This window comes from Mugil cephalus, chromosome 4 (genome assembly GCF_022458985.1).
Source record: "Mugil cephalus isolate CIBA_MC_2020 chromosome 4, CIBA_Mcephalus_1.1, whole genome shotgun sequence".
Lineage (NCBI taxonomy): Eukaryota > Metazoa > Chordata > Actinopteri > Mugiliformes > Mugilidae > Mugil > Mugil cephalus.
Genome location: NC_061773.1, coordinates 10,923,813 through 10,950,444, shown reverse-complemented (window position 1 = coordinate 10,950,444; position 26,632 = coordinate 10,923,813). Strand labels below are relative to the sequence as shown.

The 26,632-nt window shown below is 41.9% G+C and overlaps 1 protein-coding gene across 1 annotated transcript in view; it reads right to left on the bottom strand.

Moving 5' to 3' along the window:
- asic1b (acid-sensing (proton-gated) ion channel 1b) overlaps positions 1-19,166 on the bottom strand; it is a 152,789-nt gene extending 133,623 nt beyond the window's left edge. The window contains exons 1-3 of the mRNA XM_047582716.1: positions 19,072-19,166; positions 17,799-18,601; positions 9,506-9,701 (exon numbers count right to left, since the gene is read on the bottom strand). Of these exons, the coding sequence (XP_047438672.1) occupies positions 9,506-9,701; positions 17,799-18,160 (558 nt within the window). The 5' untranslated portion in view covers positions 18,161-18,601; positions 19,072-19,166. The remainder of the gene's footprint in view (positions 1-9,505; positions 9,702-17,798; positions 18,602-19,071) is intronic.
- Positions 19,167-26,632: the final 7,466 nt, after the last annotated feature.

The window sequence follows — 26,632 nt, the reverse complement described above, 5'->3', positions numbered from 1 at the left end:
GGGTCGAAGTTAAAGTTTGATTTCAAAGTTTAATTCATCTTATTTATTTATTTTTATAAGAAAATGTTACATTAAAGGCCCTAGGATTCTTTTTCACATGGTATGTGCCAGACACGCCACATTAAAATGATTTATTTATTCATTTGATTAGGACAATGCACATTAATCAAAATTCAGCAAAAACCATCAATATAAGTATCTGAGTTAGCACAGCTGCTAAAATTCATCCACTGTCCTAAGGCAGGTATCAGAAAAAACATACAGACAACAGACCATGGAAAATAGATAACACGTAAAAATCTTACACAAAAAATAAGTCCCGATTCACATGAAGGTTAAAAGTCCGTACACAAGATAGAAAAGATGAAGAAGTTACCCATGAGAGCAGGTTTGTCTTGTTTTCAATCACTGTTTAAGTATCTTTTTGAAGATGGTCGTTCACTAGAAACCCTCCAGACACCATCACAGCACGGATCATTCGTCTTGCAGTCTGATCGTCACGTGGCAGAGAAACGACATGGCCTTTTCAGGTTTCAAGGTTTTGACCTTTCCCTACACTGACATTGTCTGTTCAATCACTTGAAATTTACACACACACACACACAAAAAAAATAAATAATGTGCACCACTTGTTTCTTTGTGAGGGGTGCAAATCCATCATTAGATAAAGATAATCAATATGGGGCACGACGACTTTGGCAATAAATAAATATTGATGGCGTAAGAGAAACAGGAGGGCTCTGGAAAATGATTCTGTTACAGCTGGTCATTCGCTCTTTTGTATTTTACCAACACAAATTGGTAACAATATGTATGTCTAAGGCAAAAAAAAACAAAAAAACAGAGCCCAATGTCGCATGAGTGGAGGGCGACAGCTAATGCATCCCATCTCTGTTGTTTAGGCAAATCATGGCTGTAATACGACCTTCTCTCCTCCCTGCATAAACTATAGTCTCAGTGCTCATCTGCCCAGCTGTTTGCTCCTTGGGTAAACAGGAACATAAACTCAGGGACAGAATAGGGGTAGAGCCGCAGTATTTTAGCCGGGTCCACTCTGCCGTCATCTCCCGTCTACTGATTTGTAACCTCGGCCTGGCACATTCATTGTAGCTGTCAGCCTGGCTTTAGGACAAAATTACTTTCCCATATTAAGGGAGAAATGCTGCAGTGGCCACAGTTAGCGCTTTGCATAAACATCGTCGCTCCTTCGCCACGACCGATACAGCCCTCATAATACTATGTGCAGTTTTAAAGCAAAAACAGATGCATATACTGCAGCTTACACACACAATCCCTAAAAAAAAACAGCAGAAGAGGCAGACCTGCTCCACTTAAGAAAATTACAAATTGGCAACTTTTTTTGAGAACTACACGGCCTCAAGAGATAAAATGAGCGTGAACTTTGCTTTTTGGAGGTTTAACCAACAAAGTTGCAGGTCAGCAGAAGCCGTATTTCCGCAGCTCTCGAAGCTGGATATTTAATTTGGAACTTTTACTGAGTGTGACCTGTTCGTATGCACACATGCCCATACGCGCGCACAAACGCACACGCGCGTACACACACACACGCGCGTTTAATACTGAATAGAGCCATAAATTAGATGGACTGCATGAATATGCTGGCTGCACCTTTCTGCGGTCTGCACACAGTGAACGGGGCCCGTGTGAACTGTGCACTCAGCAATCTGGAAGTGATTTCTGATGCTTTTAAATTCTTTCAACAGCCCCCACTGTTAGTTTAAAAAAAAAAAAAAGTCCTTCGCAAGGGAATAGGGAGATAAAGAGTGCAAGCTGAAGAAACTTGAAAAGATAATGACTGACAGTTGTCTCCAGCAAAGATGAAAAGGTTGAGAAAAAAAAATGTGGAAGAAAGCAGCAGCAGCATTACAGGGGTTAAAATGGATGAATATTTTCATGTTTTCAACACTTATGCAATGTTGTTACAAACATTAAACTGTGACACGCAGACAGAATACAGATGAGGAAGAGAGAACGAGAACAGCTTGGGATCCTGCAGGCGGAGATTGAAAACTGAAACAGTGCTGGAAGGCGTGCAGGTTTATGCTGAATCTGATCAGGCAGCTACAGGCCTCCATCCACTGACACACCGAACAAGCGTCTTAACTTAGGACAAACTTCACTTAAGAACTGTTCCTGCTATGGAAGTTACATTATTATAATAATTATTATTATTTGAACACAAGGCCCAGAAGCTTCCTCCTCGGGTCCATAATAGTTTAAGAGATCCAATGTGTCAAAGAACTGTCTTTTCAATGTGAAATGTGTGATGTGTAAATCTTTAAAAAAAAAAAATTAAAAAAAATTAAAAAAGTCAGAACTGGTAAACACTTTGATTTATGTTTTACGTAAACTGATAAATAAAACTACACATGGCGGGGCTTTTTGTTTTTTTTTTTTTAAACGCAACATCACTTTACTTTCAGTAACTAAAAGTGTGTCTTGCTCTGTATATTCATATTTTATATAAGCATTTTTAAATTGAAAGATAAAAGACTAGAAAAAAACAGGCAAACTGTGAAAATTATGTTTCTTAGAAAATGGTGCTTGGAGAAACAGTCTCAAGGATCTTCATCTACAATAAAAAAAATAAATAAAAAATCATGTTGTTTAAATGGATTGCCTTGGAAGTTTTGTCCTATTTCTAGAGTTTCTGAAACGTGTCTCCTCTTGAAGCCTGTCTTTGCCCTCAGTCTCTGGAAGATGAATGAATATTCCCAACGCCCCATTTTCACAAGGTTGCAACTCTGAAGCTTTACATCCAAATGCTAAGAAACAAATGCAATAAACAATGGATGAGCCGTCGCCCTCGGTCCTCGGAGGGAGAACGGATGATTACAAGGACACGCAGAGGTTGTCTGAGCCTTGAGTGACAAGTCTCTGTTTCCATCAGAAATCCAAAGCGTCTTTTATGAATTTATCCGACAACTTTGGTCGACTAACTGGGCCAGCGACAACATGCGAGTGCAGGTGCTGCAGACACATCAAAACCGGATCAACGTCAACACTTCAGAGGAAGGAAATCACAGATGCGTTGAACAAAGAGCATCAACACGCGGCTTATTGGAACGTTTTGTTGAGGGCCTTACGCGTCGCTACCTTCCATTTCACTTTTTCTTCAAACGCATCTTCTAAATCAATCATTTGTTGTTCTCACAAATATTCCTCTCATCTTTCATGCCGCCTTAAAGATAAGATGACCAAACAATCGTCTGTTTTCTAGAAGTTTAAGAGACTTCCTGTTAGAGATCTAGCCTGATATTACTTCCAGGCCTCACTGTTTGTTTTGATCAGAAGTGATATCCAACCTATTTATTACAGGTTATTTATTATTCAGTATCCAAACTCTCAAACCTGGAGCAATTTACAGGCAAATGCGACCTCTAGGTCTAATTACCTCAACATCAATAAAAGAGCAAAAAATCAAGCTGCATAACTCCGAGCATCATTTAGCTACCTGTCTCAGTGTATTAATAAAAAAAAAAACAAATATTAAAATAGTTATGGTGAAGCAATTTTGGTACACTGCTGTAATCATTAACAAGAATATATAGATTAGTGTTCCTTTCATTTAAACTAAATATATATATATATATAAAAAAAAATAAAAAGCAAGTTCAAAGTGTATTTTCAAGGTAGTGGATGCACCCAAGAGACATGGAAAGGGAAAAAATAATCAACACAATGGCTGGTAAGATGAAAACACGGCATCCCAATGGGACCTAGTGTTGTTCCAAGTGCTTTCTTCACTCCACCGATCCCCAGACGCCAGAGCACACAACGACAGACGCACCCCATCATCTGTGGGGGGGAAGAAAAGAAACAGCTTCCTGACCTGTCTGTCGCTTACCTTCTGAAGTGTCGTATTTAATAACACCGCTGGTATTAAAAAAAGCTACATCACGCGATCACGGGGAACAGTATACGTCGTTGGTCACAGTCATCAATCAGCAGCTGTAATTATAAGAATCAACTGTAAATGGCAAAACCATTAATCACGTTTTCCCGTTATTTTCCTTTAATGAATTCAAAGGTGACGATGAATGAATGAAAATGTGCCCGATGTAATGTGCAACAGAAGATTGTAACAGGTTCTCTGTGAAACATGGCTAAATTACAAAAATGATGGAAAGGTGGCAAGGAGGAGGAAAAAAACTGGGCCTCTCTAATATGACTCTGGATGTTAATTAGCCGAGTAATGCGACGCAGCCACCTGTCAGTGGCATGTGAATAATCACTCAGGCTGTCTTCAGAATCTAAACCACACATCCGCTGTTTGTGTAGCGAAGTGGGGCAAAATAAAACACACGCGGGGCAATGAGGGAGGACATCAGACAGACTACCCTGATTCACATTCAGCTTGTGCACTTCGCTCGCTGGTCTGCCTTAATGTCTGTCAATCCCCACTTCTTTCTGACTTCCCTCTGTTGCCACTGGAAGTCCGGCCCAACTAACCCGGAGTCAGACAGAGACGCCGCCACTGGCAAACGTGGACGAGAATTTCCCACAATCTCCACTTTCTCTTCCCCTCTCTCCCTCCAAAGCCCTACAAAGTCAACCAACGTCTCTGATCTCAACCAAACTGTTTATAATTGATTCTTCAAGGAGTAGGCTTTCTCTCCATCTCTTTCTTTCTGACGCTCCGTCTCCCGCACTCAATTTATTATTAAAAATCATTTCTGTGAGGGAAGGAGCAGCGACGGGGTCACATGGAATAAATGGATTCTCAGATCTCTCCATGCTCTAAGTTTGCCTTCATCTATGTTTCCCTCCACTTTTCACCTTTTGTCCACCTTGCACCTCGAGCTATCTACTGTGACAGAACGGGTTCCTTTCAGCAATTAAAATACAGCTGAGGGGTCCAGTGAAAGGTGCGTTGAGGGCGTCGGGATAACGGCATGAAGGGGCAGCAGACATGTTTAGCCTTCTTAAAAGGCCCCTTTCTCAAAACAAGGCCTATTATCATTTCTTCCCTCCCTGCTGGAAAGGCCAACGTGAACCAGGCAGCAAGGCTGTCAGTTCAACCACAGTCACGTTCAGTGGCATTTCACGTTCTGCATCTTTCACTGTGAGCACAAAGACTGCTCAGAAACCATTAAAAAGAGGAAAACACAGACTGCGCTGATGATGGAGTAGGGCCCGTACGATTGAACTGTAGCAGCAAATTAGACAAAACAATGCTGCCCCATCTTTCTGGTGAGTTCAAGATCAAATATTTGATTCAATATCTCAACTGGTGGAAATAATATTCTGAACTGACGCATTATAAAATACTTCACAATTGGATTTCTAATTTGGCTCGCCACACAAAAAGAGCCAAAGACAAGAGCGTGCCAGCGAGAGTCGGTGGTCCTGTTACACTCAAGGTGTTTTAATCATTAGGAATTCATCCGCTACTCAGCAACATCCTAATTGATCCATGTCTTTGACTCCTACAGTAATAGCGAATTGATTGATTTATCCTCAGGAGGTAAAATGTTGGGAACCGTCTAGCGAAAAAAGGACAGCAGAATCATCGTCTTTGAGCTGATGGATGAGACTTGAATAGTGATGAATCGAATAAAGATGAAGTATGTCAAAAACAGTGGGTGAGGAAGGAGAGATTAAAGCATGTTTGAATATCTGATATTTCAAAAGACGGTTACTGTAACTACCAGCTTCAAAAGTAAACACATTTAACAGCTAACATGATTAGATCAAACTGCATTTATCATGTCTCCAGCTGCCCTTGGACATTTGGACCTGGCATTCATGTGGATGTTACTTAGACATGTACCACCCACCTAGACCAGAGCAGGCACCCCCACAGACACACACAAAAACGGTTTGGAAACAACTAAAAAAAAAAAATGACAACAAGCCTGATCCACAAAGACCTCTCCCCTAAACCCACAGGACCCAGAGACCCCCCCTACCAAAATCCTGTTGCCCTACCAAGACACCCCCATAAACCCAGACTAAACATAAATAAACTCCCCTCATCATCTCAACAGAACACTTGACATCGATTGGCACAAGCAATCGTTACAGCAACCAGTATCTTCTCACCTATGAATGTGGAGAGGCAATAACATTTAAAAAAGACTAAAAAAAGAATCCCCTGTCCTTTAAACTGCTGTTTGTGAAATGTGATCTATGGCCAGGTGTCTCTAAAAGGCTTTCTCTATTGATCACACCTCATTAGCGACGCTTCGCTGTACCGCCAAGGGTGGACTCTGAGGGTCAATGGACAGCTGAAATGGAGCCAATGGCTCAATAAAATGATCATGGCAATTATGCACGTTCTTCAAAAAAAAAGGGGGGGGGTTGGAGGAGGTCTTCACTGGGAGGCTAAATGCACTGACAGGAGCTACTGACAGACAACTAAGAGGTTATCTAATGCGGTGGCAACTGGAAATGGTGTGGGAAAAAAATCCATATTAGTCTAACGGGCAGGTATCACCTCACAAATATTTCACGCCGTCTGCTTAACTTATTAGCTTCAATCAAATGTTAAACGAGGCGTGAACGCTGAAGTGGGCTTTTCAGGAACAATTGCACTTTTGATGTCTTGTAATAGTCTCAATGTATTTTCTTGTTTAATTAAGCTATATGTTTTCTGTTTAATTAAGCTAATTCAAAAACAAAAATACAAATGAAATCGGTCTGGTAAATCCACGTCTGTGTGAATATAGCAAAGAAAATCAGGCTATTTAACTAAACAAAGCATCAGAGTAGAATGAGAGTACGTGGTCTGTACAGTCAAGAAATAAAACTAGCATGCACTAGTATCCTCAGAAATGTCTGAGAAATGCCAGAATTTAGGCCAGAGATGCCTCAACCTCCATCATTTAAAACACTGTCTGCTCTTTCCATGTCTTAGAAGCTGACATTTTGTTTTTAGCCAGCGTGTATGAGTGATAAGGAGAGGACCGTGGAGCTGCCATACTCCATTGTGCTTAGGCGAACAAACGGGGGCCTGGAAAAGGGAGATACAGTGCAACTCCTCAGCCTCTGAGAGGTTAAATGAGCACAAACCTGTGTGTCTACCGATAGCACATCTATAGCCACCGCCGTCGTGGCAGCTTGTGTTTTGTGTCTTTGTGCCTCTCTGCAGCACTTGGCCATTATGTTCAGTTTCATGCCTCGAACATTGCTGCTACCTATACTTCTGCCTTTATTTATGCCCTCCTCTCTCTTCCTTGTTCTTATTTTTTTTCTCTATCACACTCTCCCCCAACTCCCTAAACTAGGATCGAGTCTTGCAAAGTTATAAGTCTGTCAGAGTTTTCCCCGGTGATTGAAGTCAGACGTGGGTGTCTTGATGTGCTCCAAATCAAATAACTCAGAGGCTGCGACATCAATCGCCCATCAACATATTATCTGCGGACGGTGCCACTGGGCAGAAGCAAAACAAACGGCGCACTCAAAAGGTTTGTTCTTAAACTGATTCTGAACATTTTCTGTCCGTATGGCAACGCGTCTCTTTAATTAAAAACACAACCGAAGTATGATTTTTGTATTTCACTCACTGTTCAGTACAGCTCTTGTAGCTGAAGTTCAGAAGCTGGAGGCAATCTATTAATATTAATTAGGGGCACTTTTTCCCTCGTACTGTTCTTTAATGTCAGCTGAGATACAATCTGAACCTTCTGCATTCTTAATTAGCACATGCCTTTCTAAGGAGAGAGATACAGCAGGGACACCTGGAAGGGAGTGGGACAGAGATAGAATTTAAAAGTATTTCCAGCAATAACAGGTGTAAAATGGTTATATGGGCCTGTGCATTGATGGCCACACACTTTGACAAGGACACTATAGCTCTCAATGGATAATGGTGGTCTTTACATTTGCACATGATGAATCCAAAAGTTCAAGCTGTGAAGTATGCAATTTAATTTGTTCGATCAGAACATTAAACAATGTTACACTTTAGATTAAAACAATATGATTAAACACCCTGCATTAAGCGTTACCATCGCTGCAGCCTGTACTCTATTAACCATATTTATCAGAGCACTGATAAAATGATGCGATGCACCTGGACTCCCTAATGTAATATGTAGAGAAACCATCCTGGCTATCTTCCACGTCCAGGAGGCAGCTAGCGAGGCACTCTGCCGATGCTGGAGGTAAACATGTGGAAGTTGCCGACGGGCTTAATCATAGTTTTACTGCTTCCATGCTCTGGGGTTCGTGAAAGGCCAGTGAAAGTGGTTATCATACATTTTTTTTTTTTATCTTTTTCTATTGCAATGAGGATTCTTTCCACACCATTAGAGCTCTCTGCTGAGCTGTCCCACCCAGGTTTACTACTGTACTAATACAGCAGAGTGCCGTGGAGCACAGTCTGCCATGAGCACAACGAGCTACAGCAAATGTGGACACATCAGCACATTAAAGGAGTCCCAGCATATGCGCTGTGTTGCAGCATGTCAGTGTAATGCAACTTTTAATGGGATGTGGGGACCGACACTCACTGAACAGGAAATATTCTACCTTAAAGAACCACCGAAGGACACGGTAAAAAGTTGCATTAGTATTTTTTTTTTTTTTTAATGTCTCATTTCAGACATATCCTTTATAGACGCTGTTTATCAGTCTTTTTCTGTGTCAATTAATAATTCCCTGTCATTTCTTAATCGGTATTAATGTCCACTATTTAAGATCTCCCTTAAATAGTTACTCAGGTACTAAAACAGTATGAAAAATTACGATTCCATGACACTTTTTTGCATTAAATAGATAACTATGAACTATGACTCATGTGGCATTTAAAATGAATACAGTCTCTATAAATTACAAACATTCAAACAAATATCAGCCGGCTCCACAGCTCTGTTACACTGCACTGTATTAGTGGCCGCACATTAAATGTATGGTTGATAGTCAGTTTAGTGGCACTGCAGCTGTATCTGATGAATCCGTACACTCAACAGTGGATATAAAGGTCACCCAGGATTCAGATAATAACTAGATACGTGAAACCTTTCGTGGATGAGAAAAACAAACACAGAAAATGCTCCACAGTGAAAAATGTCTTTCATACTCATAAAGACAGTGTTATGGCCGTGACCCAGAGCTCGGGAAAAAAAAAACAGGTTCCAACCTTTTATGAGAATATTGCTCAAAACCTTTAGCACTGTACAGCATCAAACAAGGGTCAGTAAGTATGGCCACGCGTTTCACCGCACTCTGTGGACCTTCACCAGTTTACAGAGTCAGTCACAGTGTACACAGCGGCCAGTCCTCAGGAATCTGGACTAATAGAGTCCAACACATGAGCAGGGGACATGAAATCAGTTTTCTACGTTATATAGACACGTGTGCAAAAAAAAAAGCTGATTTGTGTGACGATCGCTCAGAGATATTCATATCACATGAAATAATGTATTCAAGACACAATGAACTCGATTAATGCTGACCTTGTATTACAAACGTGCTCAGATGGCTTTCTGTCTGCGCTGACCATATGGACGACATTTAACCATTGACACGCCTGACTCACCACTTTGAAGTTTTCAGCGCTGCACTCCAAGCCTCTGTAGGAGCAGGCGAGCAGCATGTCCTTGATGTCGTGGCCCGTTCGGTCATAGAATTCACGCATGTTGAACGGGCGAGGTTTATAGCTCTCAAAGTCCGCCCTCTCCTTTAGGAGCTGCAGGACATTTTCGTCCACCAGATGCGGGTCCCGGATCTCGTACCTGGACAGCAAGAATCTGGACTTAGTGGACATGAAAAAAGCACATTCATAAATAATTGCACAGTCGCGCTAATCTTGATTCTGACAAAAATGTAACTTATTCCAGTCAATTTCAAATTAAAAGTGCATCAGAAATACAAGGATTATTGGTCGGATAATGGGGAAAAACACAGAAAAAAAATGAATACAGACCAGGAGTTATATTTCTATGCCGGCTCTTCCAGACCTTCCAGTTAGCAGGGTCTTCCAATATTATTGCCTGAAACTGTCAGTCCAACAGTGGAGAGCCACTATACATGGCACTGAGTGGGTGATACCAGCTCATTATTTACAGGGTGGCTGTGTTTGTTTTCACACAATCATGTTAATCAGTCCACCAAATAATTAGGGTCAACTGTGGTGGCAGGGCGTTTGCACAGAATACATGACGACCTTCCTATTTCTGCATGCATGCATGCATGCATATATACATGTGTGCATGTGTGTGTGTGTCTGTGTTTAGCATTTGGAATGTAAAACACTTAACTGAGCATGTGCTGCAATTCTATCAAGGTGGAAAATATAATTAGCTGTGTCATGTAGGTGAGCGTACATGCTGACATTTACTTCTGCCTCTCTTTCTTTCCCACAAACACACAAATTAATTTATGCGTACTGACACACAAAACATTGAAACACAGGAGGAAAACACAGGAGAAGCCGTTTACAATATACCTCGGCTCGAAAACTACTATCACCCTTCAGCACCTGCTCACAGGCATTCGCAGATTCACAAATTAACCTCAATTAACTGGCGTGGCCCTGCACGCAGGAGAGAACGGCGCACAGATGAACCCCGCTGAGCGACGACCTATCAGAGGTACGGGCATCCAAATTATGGAGAGCCAAGATTAAGCACCACTGACAGACACTTGTGAGGATAATTTCTTTTAGGACGCACAGTGAAGAGCACAGTAAAAGGCTGCGTAATGGTTACTTAAATAAACGGGGCAATAAAGTAGTTACGCCATCTATAACTTCCAAATTAAAGTACTGTAAGGAGGTATGGAAAGGTTTTCATGTCCTAGATTTACGGTGGGTAAAATAAGTATTGAACACATCGCAGGTTTTCATACTAAACATATTTCTAAAGGTGCTATTGACATAAAATTTTCACCATGTGTTGTAAAAACCCAAGTAATCCATACATACAAAGAAACGTATTGAAAAATTATTGAACAAACACAGAAAGGGAGGTGGGAAAAGGCATGGAAATCCAAGACACCTTCACAAACATTCTGATGCATTGGTTACAGAAGGATTTCTAAACGTCTGTTGGGGCCATAATCTGGAAGTGGAAAGAACATCACTGGATGCCATAACACACACTATGTTTGGAGGACAAAATGCACTGCACATTACCCCAAAAACACCATACCGACAGTGAAGTTTGGAGGTGGGAACATCATGGTGTCTGGCTGTTTTTCTGCATATGGGACCGGCAAACTTCATATAATTGAAGGGAGGATGAATGGAAAAATGTACTGAGACATTCTTGAGAAAAAATCTGCTGCCATCTACCAGAATGATGAAGATGAAATGAGGGTGGACATTTCAGCAAGACAATGATTCCAAACACAGAGCCAAGGAAACTCTCAACTGGCTTCAGAGAAAGAAAATAAAGCTGCTAGAACGTCCCAGTCAGTCACCTGACTTGAATCCAATTGAAAATCTATGGAAAGAACTAAAAATCAGAGTTCATAGAAGAGGCCCACAGAACCATCAAGATTTAAAGACCATTTGTGTGGAAGGATGGGCCAAAATCACACCTGAGCAAAGCATGCGACTAGTTTCTCCACACAGGAGGCGTCTTGAAGCTTCATTACCAACAAAGGCTTTTGTACAAAGTATTAAATAAATATCAGTAAGCGTGTTTAATTTCTGAACTTATTGGTTTTGGTTTCTTTCTATGTGTGGATTACTTGGGTTGTAACCAATACCTGGTGAAAATTTCATGTTAATAGCAACTTTAGAAATTTGTCTACTATGGGGCAGTGTTTAGCTCTGAGCGTCCACCCCATGTGTTGAGGCTCCAGTCCTCACTGCAGGCGCCCCCGGTTCACATCACACCGGGCGGCCTTTCCTGTGTGTCGTTCCCCCCTCTGCACCCCCATTTCCTGTCCTTCTACACTATCGCTTTCATTAAGGGCTAAAAAGCCCAAAAAATATACTAAAAAAGAAAGAAATATGTCTACTATGAAAAATTCTGACGTGTTCAATACTTAATTCACCCGCTGTATGTTTCAGGTGAAAGAGAAGCAGTTATCTTATAATGGCATGTATGCATTGTGTTATTGCGTTAATTCTTGATGGCTCAATTTACACTTGCACTTACACTTCCTAAAACTGGACAACCTACAATTTGAATTGAAAACCAGAGACAAAGAACACCTTTTTCCTCTGATAATAAATCTGACAATGACTTTGTGAACACTGACAGCTCTTATTTCTAATGGACATTGGGCACTATTTCAAACCATTATTGGCGGTAAAACTTAATGGATTTTTTTTTTTTTTTTATTCCACAAGGTCAAGCTTCGTCAGTGCTCATGAACAAGATTATGCCCTCGCTGATGATGGTAAGATGATCCAGGAATTAAAAAAAATAAATAAAAATAATAAGTGAAACATAACATTACTTCTTTTGTGAGCAGTGCCTTTATATTCAACTGGATGTACATTCAATTAAAAAAAAAAAAAAAAAAGTAATATGTTCCGGATGTTCCAGTGCAGCCAGAGTATTGTTTACCTGTCACAAGCTGAATGAAATGAAATGTTCACCATGTGAGGCAGCATGTGCTCTAATTTGAAACATGTGCTGCTTCTCTCCTCAGTCCTCAGAAGATTGAAAAGACGTGGGAATCTGCTACGTGCTGAATGGAATAAGCCCTGCTGTGACAGAGAAGACTGGAACCATTATTTTGGCAAAAAGTTGAATTTAACGCCATCAGGCAGATCAACTAAGATTGTTGTTTCTTTTAAGTGTTTCACTTCCATTAGGAGCAACAACTGTTGTTGACTAGTGTAAGACAGACAGTTTAAGACAGAAACATCTGGATAGGAAGCAGTAACTACTAAAGCTCAAAAAGACAAAACAGTGCAGATGAACACCACATGATAACAAAGGTTGCTATTGTCTTTATACACAATCCCGCTGTTCATGTCAGTACATTGAGACAAAGGTTATGTCGGGTCAATTTGTGTGTGAATGTAAATGTATGATCTGTAGGTATTTAGTGAACGGTGTTTAAGGATGTTCATTACCAAATAAGACGGATTGGTTTTCTAGCGAAAACACAGTCAAGTACAACCAGATCTTCCACAAAAAAAAAAAAAAAAAACAGATGAACCAGTATCACAAGCTAGCTATGTGCGATGGAAATAAACTGTGCATTTAATGTAAGGAAAAGAAACACTTGATAAAGTATATACAAAAAACAAAGCCAAAGCAAAGGCAACCGGACTTACTGAACATCCTCAAAGACATTTACACACTTTTCTGAAGGGATTCTTCAGTTTTGAATCACTGGTGGGCAGTTTATGTTATTAATGGGAACATCTTTTGGTGGTGTAGACCTAAAACTCATATGACTAGGGTCTGTTAATGGACCAGTACTTACCTGCAATTAGAAGATTTTTATTACAAGTGGTGAAACATTGTCAAGGAAACTTCAAGGGAACAAATTTAGTTACCTATATTTTAGTTTTGCTTTTGGCTTTACCATGACCCGGATGACCTGAATCTTCTCAGATACACTTGATGAGGAGCAAATACCTGACTAGGTCTAGCTCACAGTGTCCCTCTAGAGAAAAGACTAAGTGGAGAGCAGTCTCAAGATGCGTCAAAATGACGGCATCCTCCTGCAAATATTAACTCATGAACGTCAGAAACAGCAAATATACAGACTGGATGCACTGTGAAAGAAATATATTAACAAGTTAAAAAAATTACAAAAACCTTTGTCATCATTTAAAGTCATGATACATTCAGTTTATAGTTTCACTAGTCTTATAAATACTGAAGGCTGAAAAAGGTCCACCAGCAAAAGACATTGATGTGATTTAAAGAGTAAAGTGGAGCTGACGTACAATTTACTATTGGTGCCAATGACAGCGTTTGGAAAATCTAATCTGGGATCCCAACAGAAGCTAGGTCAAATCACTCAGGCCAGTTTCTCACTAAAAAAAAGTGATCTTTGACAGAAATAAAATAAAATAAAATCACAACTACTTCAGGGCTGTCGCCCACGCTTAGACTATATCACTACACTGACACGCTTTATTCCAATAAGAAGATACAGCCTGTTGTGGTATAGACAGAACTTAATTGAATTGTATTCTGAGCCTCTGTCTTATAAGCAACACAAAGCTGCCAGGAGAGCACTTTAGAAGCCGTGCTCACATCCCAGAGTCAGGAGACTTTAGTTGAAGTGCATACAATCACAATAATATGGGTAGATTTTTAATATTGCCCTGCCACTGCTCCCTAAAGCAATCACTGCAGACTCACTACGTATGGGCGGGAGAGGCTAAATTGGATTACGGGCCACAAGCACTTTCATTTTCTTGCGGGGACTAAAACGAATGAGGGAGCATCAGCAACACTTCGCCACCTCATGAGCAGAGTGAGTAAATACAAGCGGCCACTGATTTCCACAGTGAACTTTGACAGTGAGCGTGAGGTCACAAAACTGTCCTCTCTCTCATTCTCTCTCCAAAAAAAAACCCCACTAGCGTTGTATTAGCTCAGTGTGACTCCCTCAGGCTGTGTGACACAATGAACGCATCTCGATATAATCTCAGGTAATTATCCAATTAGCGCTAATTGAACTCCTCCACTAACAAGAGCTGGATTGTAGTGTCCTTGAAAACGAATAAGCGCGATGATTCCTGACGGCTGCTCAGTTTTGATAATCGCATCTCAATGATGATGCACCTGTGACACAGCTATTATGCCACTTTGAACAAGATCACAGAATTGCAAACAAGGGCCGACATGAGGTGAAACACACCCAAACAAATCTCTGTTTTAATGATGGGCTATTATGCAAACAAACTATGCAAAAACATGCAAGGCATTTGCATGATGCATCACATTTGATGTTAATATTTCCTGCTCTCTGTACCACAGCCACAATATACTATGAATGCAAATGAAGCCACATTTGAAGGAGCTTTAGAAGCAAGTCTTCCCACATGCTTTTTCCGCATGATGATACGTCCCCTTCCAAGCACTTTTTACACCGGTCAAATTCTGAACAGGAACCGCGATCTTGCTGAGACAGATGGCACGGTCAGAGTTATCGAGCGTTACATTTTGTGGCATTTCGCACACGGCTTTTGTGAATTTAGAGCCTCTTTGCAAACTCAGGAAACATGTTCAAGCCCGAGACCCGCATAAGCAGGAGACTTGCTTCTCTGACTTTCACGAGCTGATCTAACATTTTCGCGGTAGCATGCGCCACAACACCAGCACCTACTGCAAAATGACCTTTCCTTTGTTAATTATCATATAATTGCCTCTGCGACAAAATAAAAATAAAGCCGAGCAATTCACTTGTAATGTTCCGCACCACTACTTGTGACATCAACCTGCAAAATTACAATGAGAAAGGGATCGATTTTTAGTTTTTGGGATGCAGAAACAGCTGGTTTGGATTAAGTTAAGGTGAAAGACATAGCAGCTCAGCAATGAACTCAACAGAGTCTAAGACAGTCTGGCGTCTGCGAGGGTGGATATTGTCTACTGCATCCTCATGAGACAGTGATGGACACAGACCCGCAGCGACATGACATTTTGTTTCTTTTCAGCCATTTTCTATCCAAACCCACAGCATATCCCGAGATATCAAAAAGCTCGGGACCAATTCTGTGACTGTAAATGTGAATTTTCACTTACAAAATACAAGACGATCCCTATTCCTTTCGCTTTGAGTCTTCTAAACGCATGTTACATACTGTACCGATGTCTGAGCCGTGAAAAAAAAAAAAAGTTAAGGGCTTCCTCTCAAGGCCAAATGAACAGACGGGGCAACAAACAGTGATAGAGATGAGGGTGTTAATCAGGGGGACAACTCTGTAGCTTAACAAACAGCACTAATTACACGGGGATAAAGACTTGTTCATCACACGGCTTACGAGACACAAGTTAATTGCCTCTGCTTGTAGTCCCTTCCCTCCATCTAAAGTCAGCTTATTCCAAAGTCACTGGAAGCTAACTTGTGTCCTTATTTGATTTCCAGGTGAATTGTAATTCTTCCAGGAAAGTTAGCAAAACGTGCACAAACAAACTCAAAAGGTGGAAGCCTGTGTCTGTATTTTCACGGCCTGCCGTTACAGTACAAACACACAGAAACAAATCCGCATAGAATGTAGGCGCGCTGGTTGAAATCTATACAGTACAACAGACTGCAGCCCAAAGCAATGAAATCTATTGCTTTCCTGTAAGGTTATCACCTGTAATATAGATGCATATATAGGGGTCACAGACAAGCGATATTCACTTTGAAATCGGGGGAATTGAATTTATGTCATTCCAGCACGTACAGCATGCACAGATGTAGTTTTAGCCTCAAGCTGCAGGGTTGTGTGAATCAATACGCTAAAAATACACTGAATAAGATGGTATTTAGATGTGTTTAGCATGTAGTTGATCCATTATTTTCTGTATAAATGCAGTTAGTTGTGTAAACCATGCCTGTGTGTGTGTGTGTGTGTGTGTGTGTGTGTGTGTGTGTGTGCATTTTGATGTTCCAGTTGTGAGGCAACTTCATCTGTGCTGTACCAGCAAATGTGATCAGGATAAGCTGGCACACAAAAGAAAGGAGCCCCAGTCGAAAGTTTCAACGTGAAACTGTGAGCTTGTCATGGCTGACACGAGACTAGATGATCAAAGCACAGCGGAGAGCAACAAGTGTAAAGGGAGGACGGCAGTCGTGAATCACACGCGTTTCTCCACACTTTGTCAGCGGAGGATTTAAAAAATCTATTCCTCTCCTTATTTAATATTTAGATAGTAGCACCACTTGACTTGCAAAACGTCAAGGCAAGGAACAGCACCAGCAGTATTTCCTCCTTCATCATCTACTGGAAACTGCTCGTGTAGTACCTGTTACCTGGGGGACGCATGTAATCTGTGTCAAAATGTTTCCCTTGTCATTCATTATCGAACGCCATAGCAGCATATTGATGCTTGGAGTAGGTTTTGTGTTTTACATTAAGCAGCTCGTCCACAGCGTGGATTTCATCTGTCACGGTGTCACACCATGTCAGTGCATTATTAGATAAGCAACACTAATGACAAGCCTGTTGCCCATGTTCAGAAAACACCTTTCAACCATGTTCTTTTTTTCGTCCTCAATTATCTCAGGGTGAGGGCAGCGCGGGTTCATATTCTCTGAGTGGCTTAAAAGGTTTCGCATGCTTTGTCCATGTTTTTGCACGTCTCTAGAGGTTCAACATTGACAAGCTGCGAGTCAGGTGTTAGACCACTGCTTTTCACTTCCATGTGACATTTCACCTGAGACGATACAGACATCGTAGTAAACACGAGCTCGTCTCTCGCTCGCCTACCGGATTTAACACTGAAATGACATTTCATACAAGTTCAAAGTTGACCGGCCCTCACACACTACTGCCGGGGCTCGTATGCATCAACACTGCTTCCTACACAAAGAAAATCCCTCAGTAGTTAATCCTTATTGTACTTAATATGTTGATTTGGGGATTTAGCAATTAAATTGTTCTCAGTTAACTTCATTGCAATATTTTTATTTTACATTACTACTAAGTAGCAGCAGACAAATTAAAAACGCGGTGTCGCAGCCAAATGTTTCAATGTCTTCAAACTGTTAGCTCGCATTGTGGAGATTGTGCAGTGGACACAATCAAATCTGAATCAAAGAACGCTTAAGCCACACAGATGGACTTCCCTAAGGTAGAACAGTAAAGTCCAAGTAGCCGGTCTGTGTCCCTGTGGTGAACACTTGTTTGCATTTATGTTGCATTAAAACACAAGCAGGCAGCCCTACACACACACAGGTACTTGGCCCCCACTCACCTGCCGTTGAGCAAGGCAAGGAGCTCCCCAGCGTGGTACAGGTCGTTGCGCGTCACCCGGCTGAAGCGGAAGGAGTTCAGGTTGCAGAAGGTGATGGCGGGGAACACCATACTCGGAGCAGCCACCTCATCCAGTTTGGTGACATGGGGGTACTCGAAGTAGAACTGCACCCGGTCCACGCACACCATCACCAGCACGCCCACCGAGGCCAGGAAAAACAAAATCCACAAGGTGCGCTTTATGCACATCCGGTCATAGGTGAATATGTGCGAGATGCCGTGCAGCGTGGACCTGGTGGCGAAAACTTCAATGGGAGCCGGCCGCTTGTATTCCACGTTCTCGGAGTCCGCCTTGAGATCCATGATGTCCCCGGGATGAGTTTGGATGACTGAAGGGGGCGAGACTGCCAAACGAGCAAACGGGCTTTAAGGATTAATGAGGAGGAGGCTGGTGTCTGAAAGTTCACGCCCTTCCACGCATGTATTTCTCATGTAGTCTGGGTGAGAGGTTGCGTCACTGGCGGTCAGCAAAGCTGCTCGGCGTCCGCAGCGCTTCACCATAAAAAATCCTCCAAATGTCCTGCGCTTACATGAAAACACCTGGGGGGGGGGTGAAGTGCAGATGCGGGAAGCGTGCGTTGTCCGGTGCCTCGGTTGGGGTCACAGTTCCATAATAAAGCGGAAAAACCACGGTGTGCGGCGCGCATGGATGGATGGATGGATGGATGGATGGATAGACGCCAGCGCTGCCCTCTCCTCGCACACTTCTGTGATATTACCGAGTTGATTCTTGACTTCTCCGCACTAAAAAAAAAAAGGACAGAAACACCGTGCAAGGTTTTAAAAAAAGAACAAAATGACAGACGGAGAAAAAACAAACCTTGGCGAGGGAGAGAGTGAAATCTGAAATCAAAGCGGCGGTGTGTTCTAGCAGAGAAGAGAGAGTATCCTGGCTACATGGCTTTCCCCAAGCTCTTCGTATGCAATCCCGACACGTGCAGAATATCAAGCAGCCGCCGACCTCTCGCCTGTTAACGTTTTAAAAAGCAGTCGTCGGGGGGTATCCGGGGCTTTCCACGGCCAGGGTACACAGCTGCATCACAGAGGAGCCGGGTCTGTCTGATAGCTGCCTCGGTGCGCCTCTGCTCGCTTGTCTGCACCCATTCCCTCCCCCCCGAAACTGCCTCCACAACAACAACGCAGGGATAATTTACTCCGGTTTCATTTGCATTCCCAACCCTTTGAAAGAGGGTTTTTACGGGATCAGATATTACCTGTGCACAATAGGTAGTCCCCCACCCGAAAATGTTCGGCGACACGGATTCAGGGGAGAAGCACCTCGGAGGCGGTAGTAGCGGTTTGCCCGGATCAATTAAATTCGCCCCAAACAGGAGAGCGCCAGGATAGGACGGTGTGTGTATGTGTGTGTGCGCTTTTTTTTTTTCTGACACCGGCAGACGAAGTCCAACGCCATTGGCACTCCAGCAACGCCTAATCCATACTTTAGCCAAAGGCACAGGTAGTGTACGGAAGCTACAAAATACGAGCACAGCTCAACAACTAATCTCAATTCACTCATAACGTTACTCTGTCTAAGCCGGCTAACTTAGAGGAACGATAGTCAAGTAGCGTTGGCTAGCTAGTTGAAATTCGCATTTGGCCGATGAAAGTCGGTATTTTAATTCCTTAGCAAATTGTGAGTAACGTTATGAAAATGCAAAGTGATACAGATAATGTAAAATAACTTACCTGTGTGATTTTTTTCTACATTATGTTAGGCTCATGAGCGAGTTCACCAGGCTAGCGTCAAAATAACCGTAATAGTTTGATTTAGCGAAGTACGGTGGCCCCGAAGGGTAAAACAAAGCGACATTTTTAATTTTGTACAAAGCGACTTATTGTTCATGGCTAACTTAAGCAAACACGACAGGGGCTGTTTTATTTACTATTGATAAAAACTAAATTAGAACTTTAGCCACTAATGTGGTGGAAGAGTAACTTTGCAATTAGCTTGAGTATGGTGGTCCCTAAACAAACAAACAAACAAAAAAACATAACAACAGTAGCCAATAAGATTCCATAACTGCAATAGGATCTTAACTTGCAACTTGCAATTGGTTTATATATGGTGGTTCTTGAGTGCAAAACACAAACGAATGGCATAAGGCTTTCCATAAGTTTAATTCAAATATCAGTTAATGTTTGGTGCACATAAATTAAACGAATAAATATGCCATTAATGTCTTGTACAACCTTAAAGGTTTCGGTACTTGTGGTGAAGACTCTGAAACACCTCGTTTGAGTTTGTTCATTCATAGTTGTTTTTCAGATGTATCTTTGAGCTCACCATCACATTACCCTGTTTGGTTACAAATTCAAAACATTGAGTATTCGTATTCCGTGGGTAGGAATCCAAAAATGAGACGGGAGGATTTTATTCATCGCACAGGATTACAGTGCCCTATGTCACACCAGTGCAATCTGCCCAGCAGCTACCAAGCAGAGGGTACACATGGTCACTCTCAAAGTAAGTTCTTTGGAAATAAATACTCTGCACTGTAGCGCAAGTATAGAGATGAATTCTTGCATTTTCATACATGCGTGCACAAACACATACAGCTGTACACAGGCTCGTACAAATCCCTGAACAAATCAGTTATCTCCCTTTACCAATTCTCTGTAGTTCCACTGAATGGAACATCCAAATATGTCAGAGTGAGCGAGAGAGCCAAACACAGGCAATAAGGCAGATGTGTCGCAAGACTGCCAGTGCCAAATCTGTCATAGAGACCGTCTTGCCAAGAGGCGAGGGGAGCTCACCCATGAAATTGTTCATAATGCGTCCATAATTGCCATTTGCCATAGTATTGACTGTGACAATGTGGCAGTCATCTATAAAGCCTGCATCTTATATTGATCACCAGTTCTGGGAAGATGAGCCATGCTCTGTTCCAGTGTGGTGATGTGAATTCTGGGCAGACATTATGCAGCAGTGACACAGCCCGCAGTGGGTTTGATATTACAGTAGATATTAAGTTCCTGAGGTGTATTTTGATAGCAGGTGCTGGAATGTACACTTACCCAAATTTAGCCTTTGTCACGGCTGTCTGTTAGGGCCACGCTGATGCCGGAGTTGCTCACTGCGAGGATGCTTCTATCCATTTACGTGAACAATATGATGGCGTAATGCTCCGCGGGCCTGCATAAACAGGTCCTTATGACAAAGTCATTATTTTGTTAAAGCTTTTTTGCTGCATCTCTGTTTAGGCTTTCCAGATATCCCCGCCTGCTCGTGAATATCTTTTTCATCCAGTGGCGCCATGAAAGTGGACTTTAATTTTACTGTAGTTCAAAAGTTGAAAGCAAATGATGTAAGAATATGACTACTTTGTATGGATAATTACTGCTTTTCCAGTGTTTCTGTAAGAGCATCCTTGCAGCACATATTTTACCATTATTAACAAGTGCTATGTATTACGTTTTAACGTTTGTATTATTTCTGAGGTCCATTATTTGCCTGTGAAAAAATTACCTTATTAAAGGAAGGAAGGCACAGAAATTTAAATATAGAATAGAATTTCACTTCACTTAAAAAGTGATTTTATGGGCTTTTGACACAGTTACAGTGAAGTTTTTATTATTAAAACTGTTTTTAATGTATACTTTGAATAATTGCTAGCTGAGAAAGAAAGGCAAAAACACGGTTACTATAAGACATAACAGGGTGATAGTTTGGGGCATGAAGGAAGCGGGGTTCTCACCATTTGGCCGTCTGTGTGAAGCAGAAAGAAATATAAAATATAAAATGAATACACATTAGAAGTGCCTAGTCTTCAAGGTCCCATATTGTAGCCTGGTTTGTTGTTGAAGGTTTGCTTTTATCCTCCATTTGTCCATTACATGGAAAGTATTTAAAAAGTACACACTCTGACAAGTGGAGGTACTTTGGTCACGCTGTGAATCGCAGTTTGAGTATTTCTGTAGTTTGGATCAGCAAAAACTGTCTTGGTGTAATCATCAGTCCAAACATGATTGTAATACATTTGTATTCCAAGTATTGTTGACAGTCATGTTATGGGGCTTTGTTTTCTCGTCTGTATACAGAGCAAAAGAGGTGTAATGCTAAGTGTTAACCCCAATATTAATTACAGCGTCTTTTTCAAGCTAAGAGATAACAAAGCAACTGCAGTAGTTTTAAGTTATCTACTCTAAGTTTATAGATGAATCTCAAATTAAACTATTTTGCGACTGTGAACACTGAACATTGTGTGGAGCAGGAAGTCTTTGCCTGGATATTTATGTTTCCCGCTGGCACTATGAGATCATTGACTGTTGATGCTAGTCACCCAACTATCGCCTATGGATTTCCAGAATGATCACCTAATTTAAAAATCTATGACTTGAGCAGCTAATGGTGGATCCTTTTCATTGACACTGTGTGTTTGGCCCAGGTGTGTTTATGTCCTCTGACTGGGGAAGAGACAGCAGCAGGATGTGCTATGGGAAGGAGACAAGCTGTTGGAGGTAGTGAGATGTGAAGAAGCCAGAGTCTTGGCATTCGTCTGAATGCTTCTTGGACTCGTGCAACCTATTTAAACATTCAAGTGGCAAGTTCATTCCCCCTTTTAACCAAGGCCAAAACATATTCAGTGATGACTGGAGGAACATGACAGTTTGCTATTTGTGTGTGGCTCACCACAGAAATATAAATAATAAACCGCACACACATTAGAAGTGCCCAGTCTTTAAGCTTCCATTAAATGCTTTGTTTGTGAACTTTGAGTCTTGAATTCATGTGGATGGTGTTTTGACTCAAACCCTCTACATAACAGCATTAAAGCGCATAAAAACGTGCCCTGGCACACTGGAAAATTTGCCAAACATTGATCAGAGAACCATGACAAACAGTTCATGGTACAAATTCCCCGGATCTGCTGCAAACTGCTACAGTTTACGCAATATTAGACAGCTAGTTGATCCGTGTCTGTGCAGTGCTAAGCTTGACAGGCATACCATAGCAGCAATATTTGAGGGAATAGTGTAATTATGTCATGTACCGTATAGCAACAAATGTTATAGTATTAAAACATTACTACTTTCATAAGGAAGTGTTTTATGTTAGCCCATGGGAAACAGGGGTTTCGTCTCCATAACACTTGTGAGGTCAAGTCTCTTTTAATTTTTTATTACTCCAGTGGTGAGAATAGTGTTACACAGGAGGAAAGATTATTGAATACCTCCGCTCCTCTTTTCCCTCTTGTGTCCCTCTTCCCTTTCAACTCGCTCCATGCTGACTGGCTTTTACTTTGGCCAAGGCCATGTGGTGTGCCAACTCACAGGGAGCTGGCATAGGACATATACTCACTCTGGGGCCTCATTGGCAAGTTTCTTTAGTTATCGTCGGGCAAGCAGGACACTGAGGGAGCAAGAGGCTCTTGACCCAGATGAGTCTGTTTTCTCATCCACACCTCGAACGTGCTTCCGAGCAACTTTTGTCCTCGTGTCTTGGTGCTGGTCCAGACGACGGCATCATAAGAAGGTGACAGAGTAGGTCTTCACTGACAGAATATCGTTAGAACTAATAATGAGTATCTGCAGGTTCCAGCCCAGACAAATGCCTACTAGCTTCGTGGGCAATGATCATTATCGGTCAAGGGCGCCTTTATCGACAGTAGGGGAATCCATCACTACAAAGCCTGTGTAGCTCTATTGGTGCCATGCTTCTTAATGACATAGTTAACTAAGATGCCCTTTCCTTCAAGTGATTTTATACTTAGGCGTGTGCATCTTTGTAGGGGTAATGCTTCTCTGCTAACCTATTACAACGCCCCTGCTTGGAGTTTAAAGAACAAATCATGCCGGAGTGAATGCTCAGCAGAAAGTTTACAACTTTTTTTTCTTTTCTTTTCTTTTTTTTTTTCTTCATGTAGGCAATTGCCAGGTCAGCTCTGAAGGGGACGTCTGCCGAGTTCTCATCCCAGAACTCTATCTCAGCCTTGATAACAATGTTTAGTTGAACACGGTATCATCTCATAGCTGCTTTGTCCGTCCCTGGTTGTACATCTGTGTCTCCGGTTCAATGCAGGATCAGGTCTCTCAGCTGCAACACTGATTCTCAGCCCCCGGAAGAAATTAAGTTTTGGAATTATCATCCACAAACTTTGCGCGCTCGCAGCCCCGGGCTCAATCCGAGATGAGTGTCATAAAATATTTGCAAGGATGTTAATGCGAGGCCTTTAGACACGTTTTGCGCTGACTGTGTTGACATTTTATCAAAATCGAGGCGCCGGGAAAAACTAGCGAAATGTTTCAGTTAATGTGCCCTTACAAGTATTTTGGCTCCCAGGCAGATCCTCTTTCAGCTCCGACGTCTAGAACAACATGGCTACGTTTACATTTTTATACTTCAGGAGGTGGGTACGGTGATCGCACTTCTCTTTATTTTTCTGGAGCAAAACAAGCTGCTCCGAAACACTGCTAATAGCGCATTTGCTGATGGCTTGTGAGCTCATTACTGCTACACGGTTTTGAGTGATTGACTATTGTCCACAGCTGAAGTCTCATTATGGGCCGGCGTACGAACTCCACCGTAGCCCCTTTGCACACAAACGTCAGCTCTCATGAGTGGTGCAGAAGAACATTTGAATTAGCTTTAAGGAGGAATTAATCCTAATGGCTGTTTTTAATTAACAACTAATTGAATATTCACATTCAGGCCCCTCTCCAGCCCTCCATACCTCTCTTTGACTCTGTCTCGTACTTCACTGGCGGTCCCCTACACAGTATTGTGTTATACTGGAAAGGAAGGCTAAAGCAAATTGTATTGTGGCTAAGCAGAGTGAAAAAATAAAGTTAAAAAATAATTAGTTTTTATTAAAGAAACAATTATGATTTAGTGCAAAACATGCTTTTAATGATAATAAGAGTATTGTTGACTTTGATTTAAATTTGAAATGCAGGATTTTCTAGTCCCGCACTAAGATTTTACAAGTGTTGTTTTGCTGTTTATGTCAGAGCCCACTCGGGAGGGAGACACACAAGGAATATTCTTGATATAGACATTTTAAGATTCAGTGTTCATGATTTACCAGCCAGCTTGCTGGGCACATGGGCCCCAATCAATAGCCTTAAGTCATATTGTTAGCTCTGTAGGACAGAATGAAATACAGAAGCAATAGCCGAGTAAAACCCTCCACTATTCTTAAGAATGGATCAGTGTCTATTTTCAGTGGAATCAAATGAAAAATGTGCGAGTGCACCAGTCAGGGATAGCAGGAAAGGAAAGCCGATTGGATCCTACACACCCAAAATATTATGTGCAATTTCAGTGAATCTGCACCGTTTACCTCAGGCTGTGGGAAGGGTTTGTAGCACCACTTTGTCTCATCACTCCTTAAGGCACACTTTAGGGCGCCAGCAAGCTTTATACCATATTATAAACTTTCAAAAGATGTTGGGATGGTCATGTAACACGTCTCCTTTTCATTGTGGGCATTCTGTAACAAGGAAATCAGATCATCTATTCGCTCGCCATTCCAGCTTAATTTCCTTTGACTGAAAATTACAGAGGTCCGAGTTAATATACTCCCCTCTAACTTCCTCTCATAATGTGGACAGTAGCCATGCGTGAAAGTAATATCGCACCGACCAGTGAAGCTCCAAGATTGCATTCTGTCTCTCGGCACTTCTGTCACTGGCAAAAAATTGATTGACAGATCACACAATAGATTCAGAAATCAGAGGTTTGTTGAATGTGAGAACTGTGCGGTTTGACTTGCATTGTCCTCACAGATCAAGCGGCCTCATTTTCACCGCATTAACTCCTCGTCGTAACATATCAGCCCCGTGTTACCTTTGACGGCTTATTATATTGTTAAAAAAAAAATAAAAAAACAGTGTGACAGAATTGAGCAATTTATGCAGCGACACACCAGTCTGCAAATTAACGAGTTGCTGTTATCACGGCACATTTATTCAAACTGACTGACGCTCTTTAAATTGTGCTAATTGACATATAGCTATTTTCTCCTCTTTCCCTCTGGGAATAATTACTCTGACAGCCAGTGACAGGTATAAATGCGCAGTGCAATAAAAACATGCTTCACAAAACGGCTGTACAAGCTTCGCTCATTGTTGGTTGTTTTAATTAGCATCACTGCATCACTTTTTGACGACTCTTTTCATTTTAAAGTTGATTTGACTTGTTTATTTCCCAGTGGGCGACCGTTTATGTATTCCTTCGTCTTTTTGTCGTTTTCTTTCTGCAGTCATGAATAATGCTGAACCTTTTTCTGTTAATTTGCTGGGTGTCGAAGGCTGTGTGACGACCCCTGCTGCTGGAACAGGGCGTGACAAGGACGAATCAACGTGGTCAGTTTTTAATTTCCATTCCGCAGAAAACTTATAAACTGAGAGCAGCAGCCTCCTTTTCCCACTCCATTAGGGCCCTCTCACTTGCTGCAGCCCAGGGCTGGGACCCGGCAGCTGAGACCAAAGCAGAGGGGAAAGGGGAGAGGGAACCGGCAGGGACCTAGAGGTGAAATCAGCGCCGGCCGCTGGAGGACGGAGATAGATGAACAATACTCCACAGGATCAATCAGGCACTCGTAGCCACAGCAGATCATCTTTCTTCAGGAGCGCGTTGCTGCTACACCATCTTGTCCCTTCCCCCCATAAACCACATCACCCCAGCTCCTATATATGGTCTCCTTTTTTTTTTTTGCCAGATATAATGTACAGACAGAAGCAGAGTGAAAGAAGAATGAGGGTGAAACATGAGGAGAAAAATGATCTGGTGAGGAGGGTGGAGGGGTGAAGGGGAGGAGTGGGGGTGAG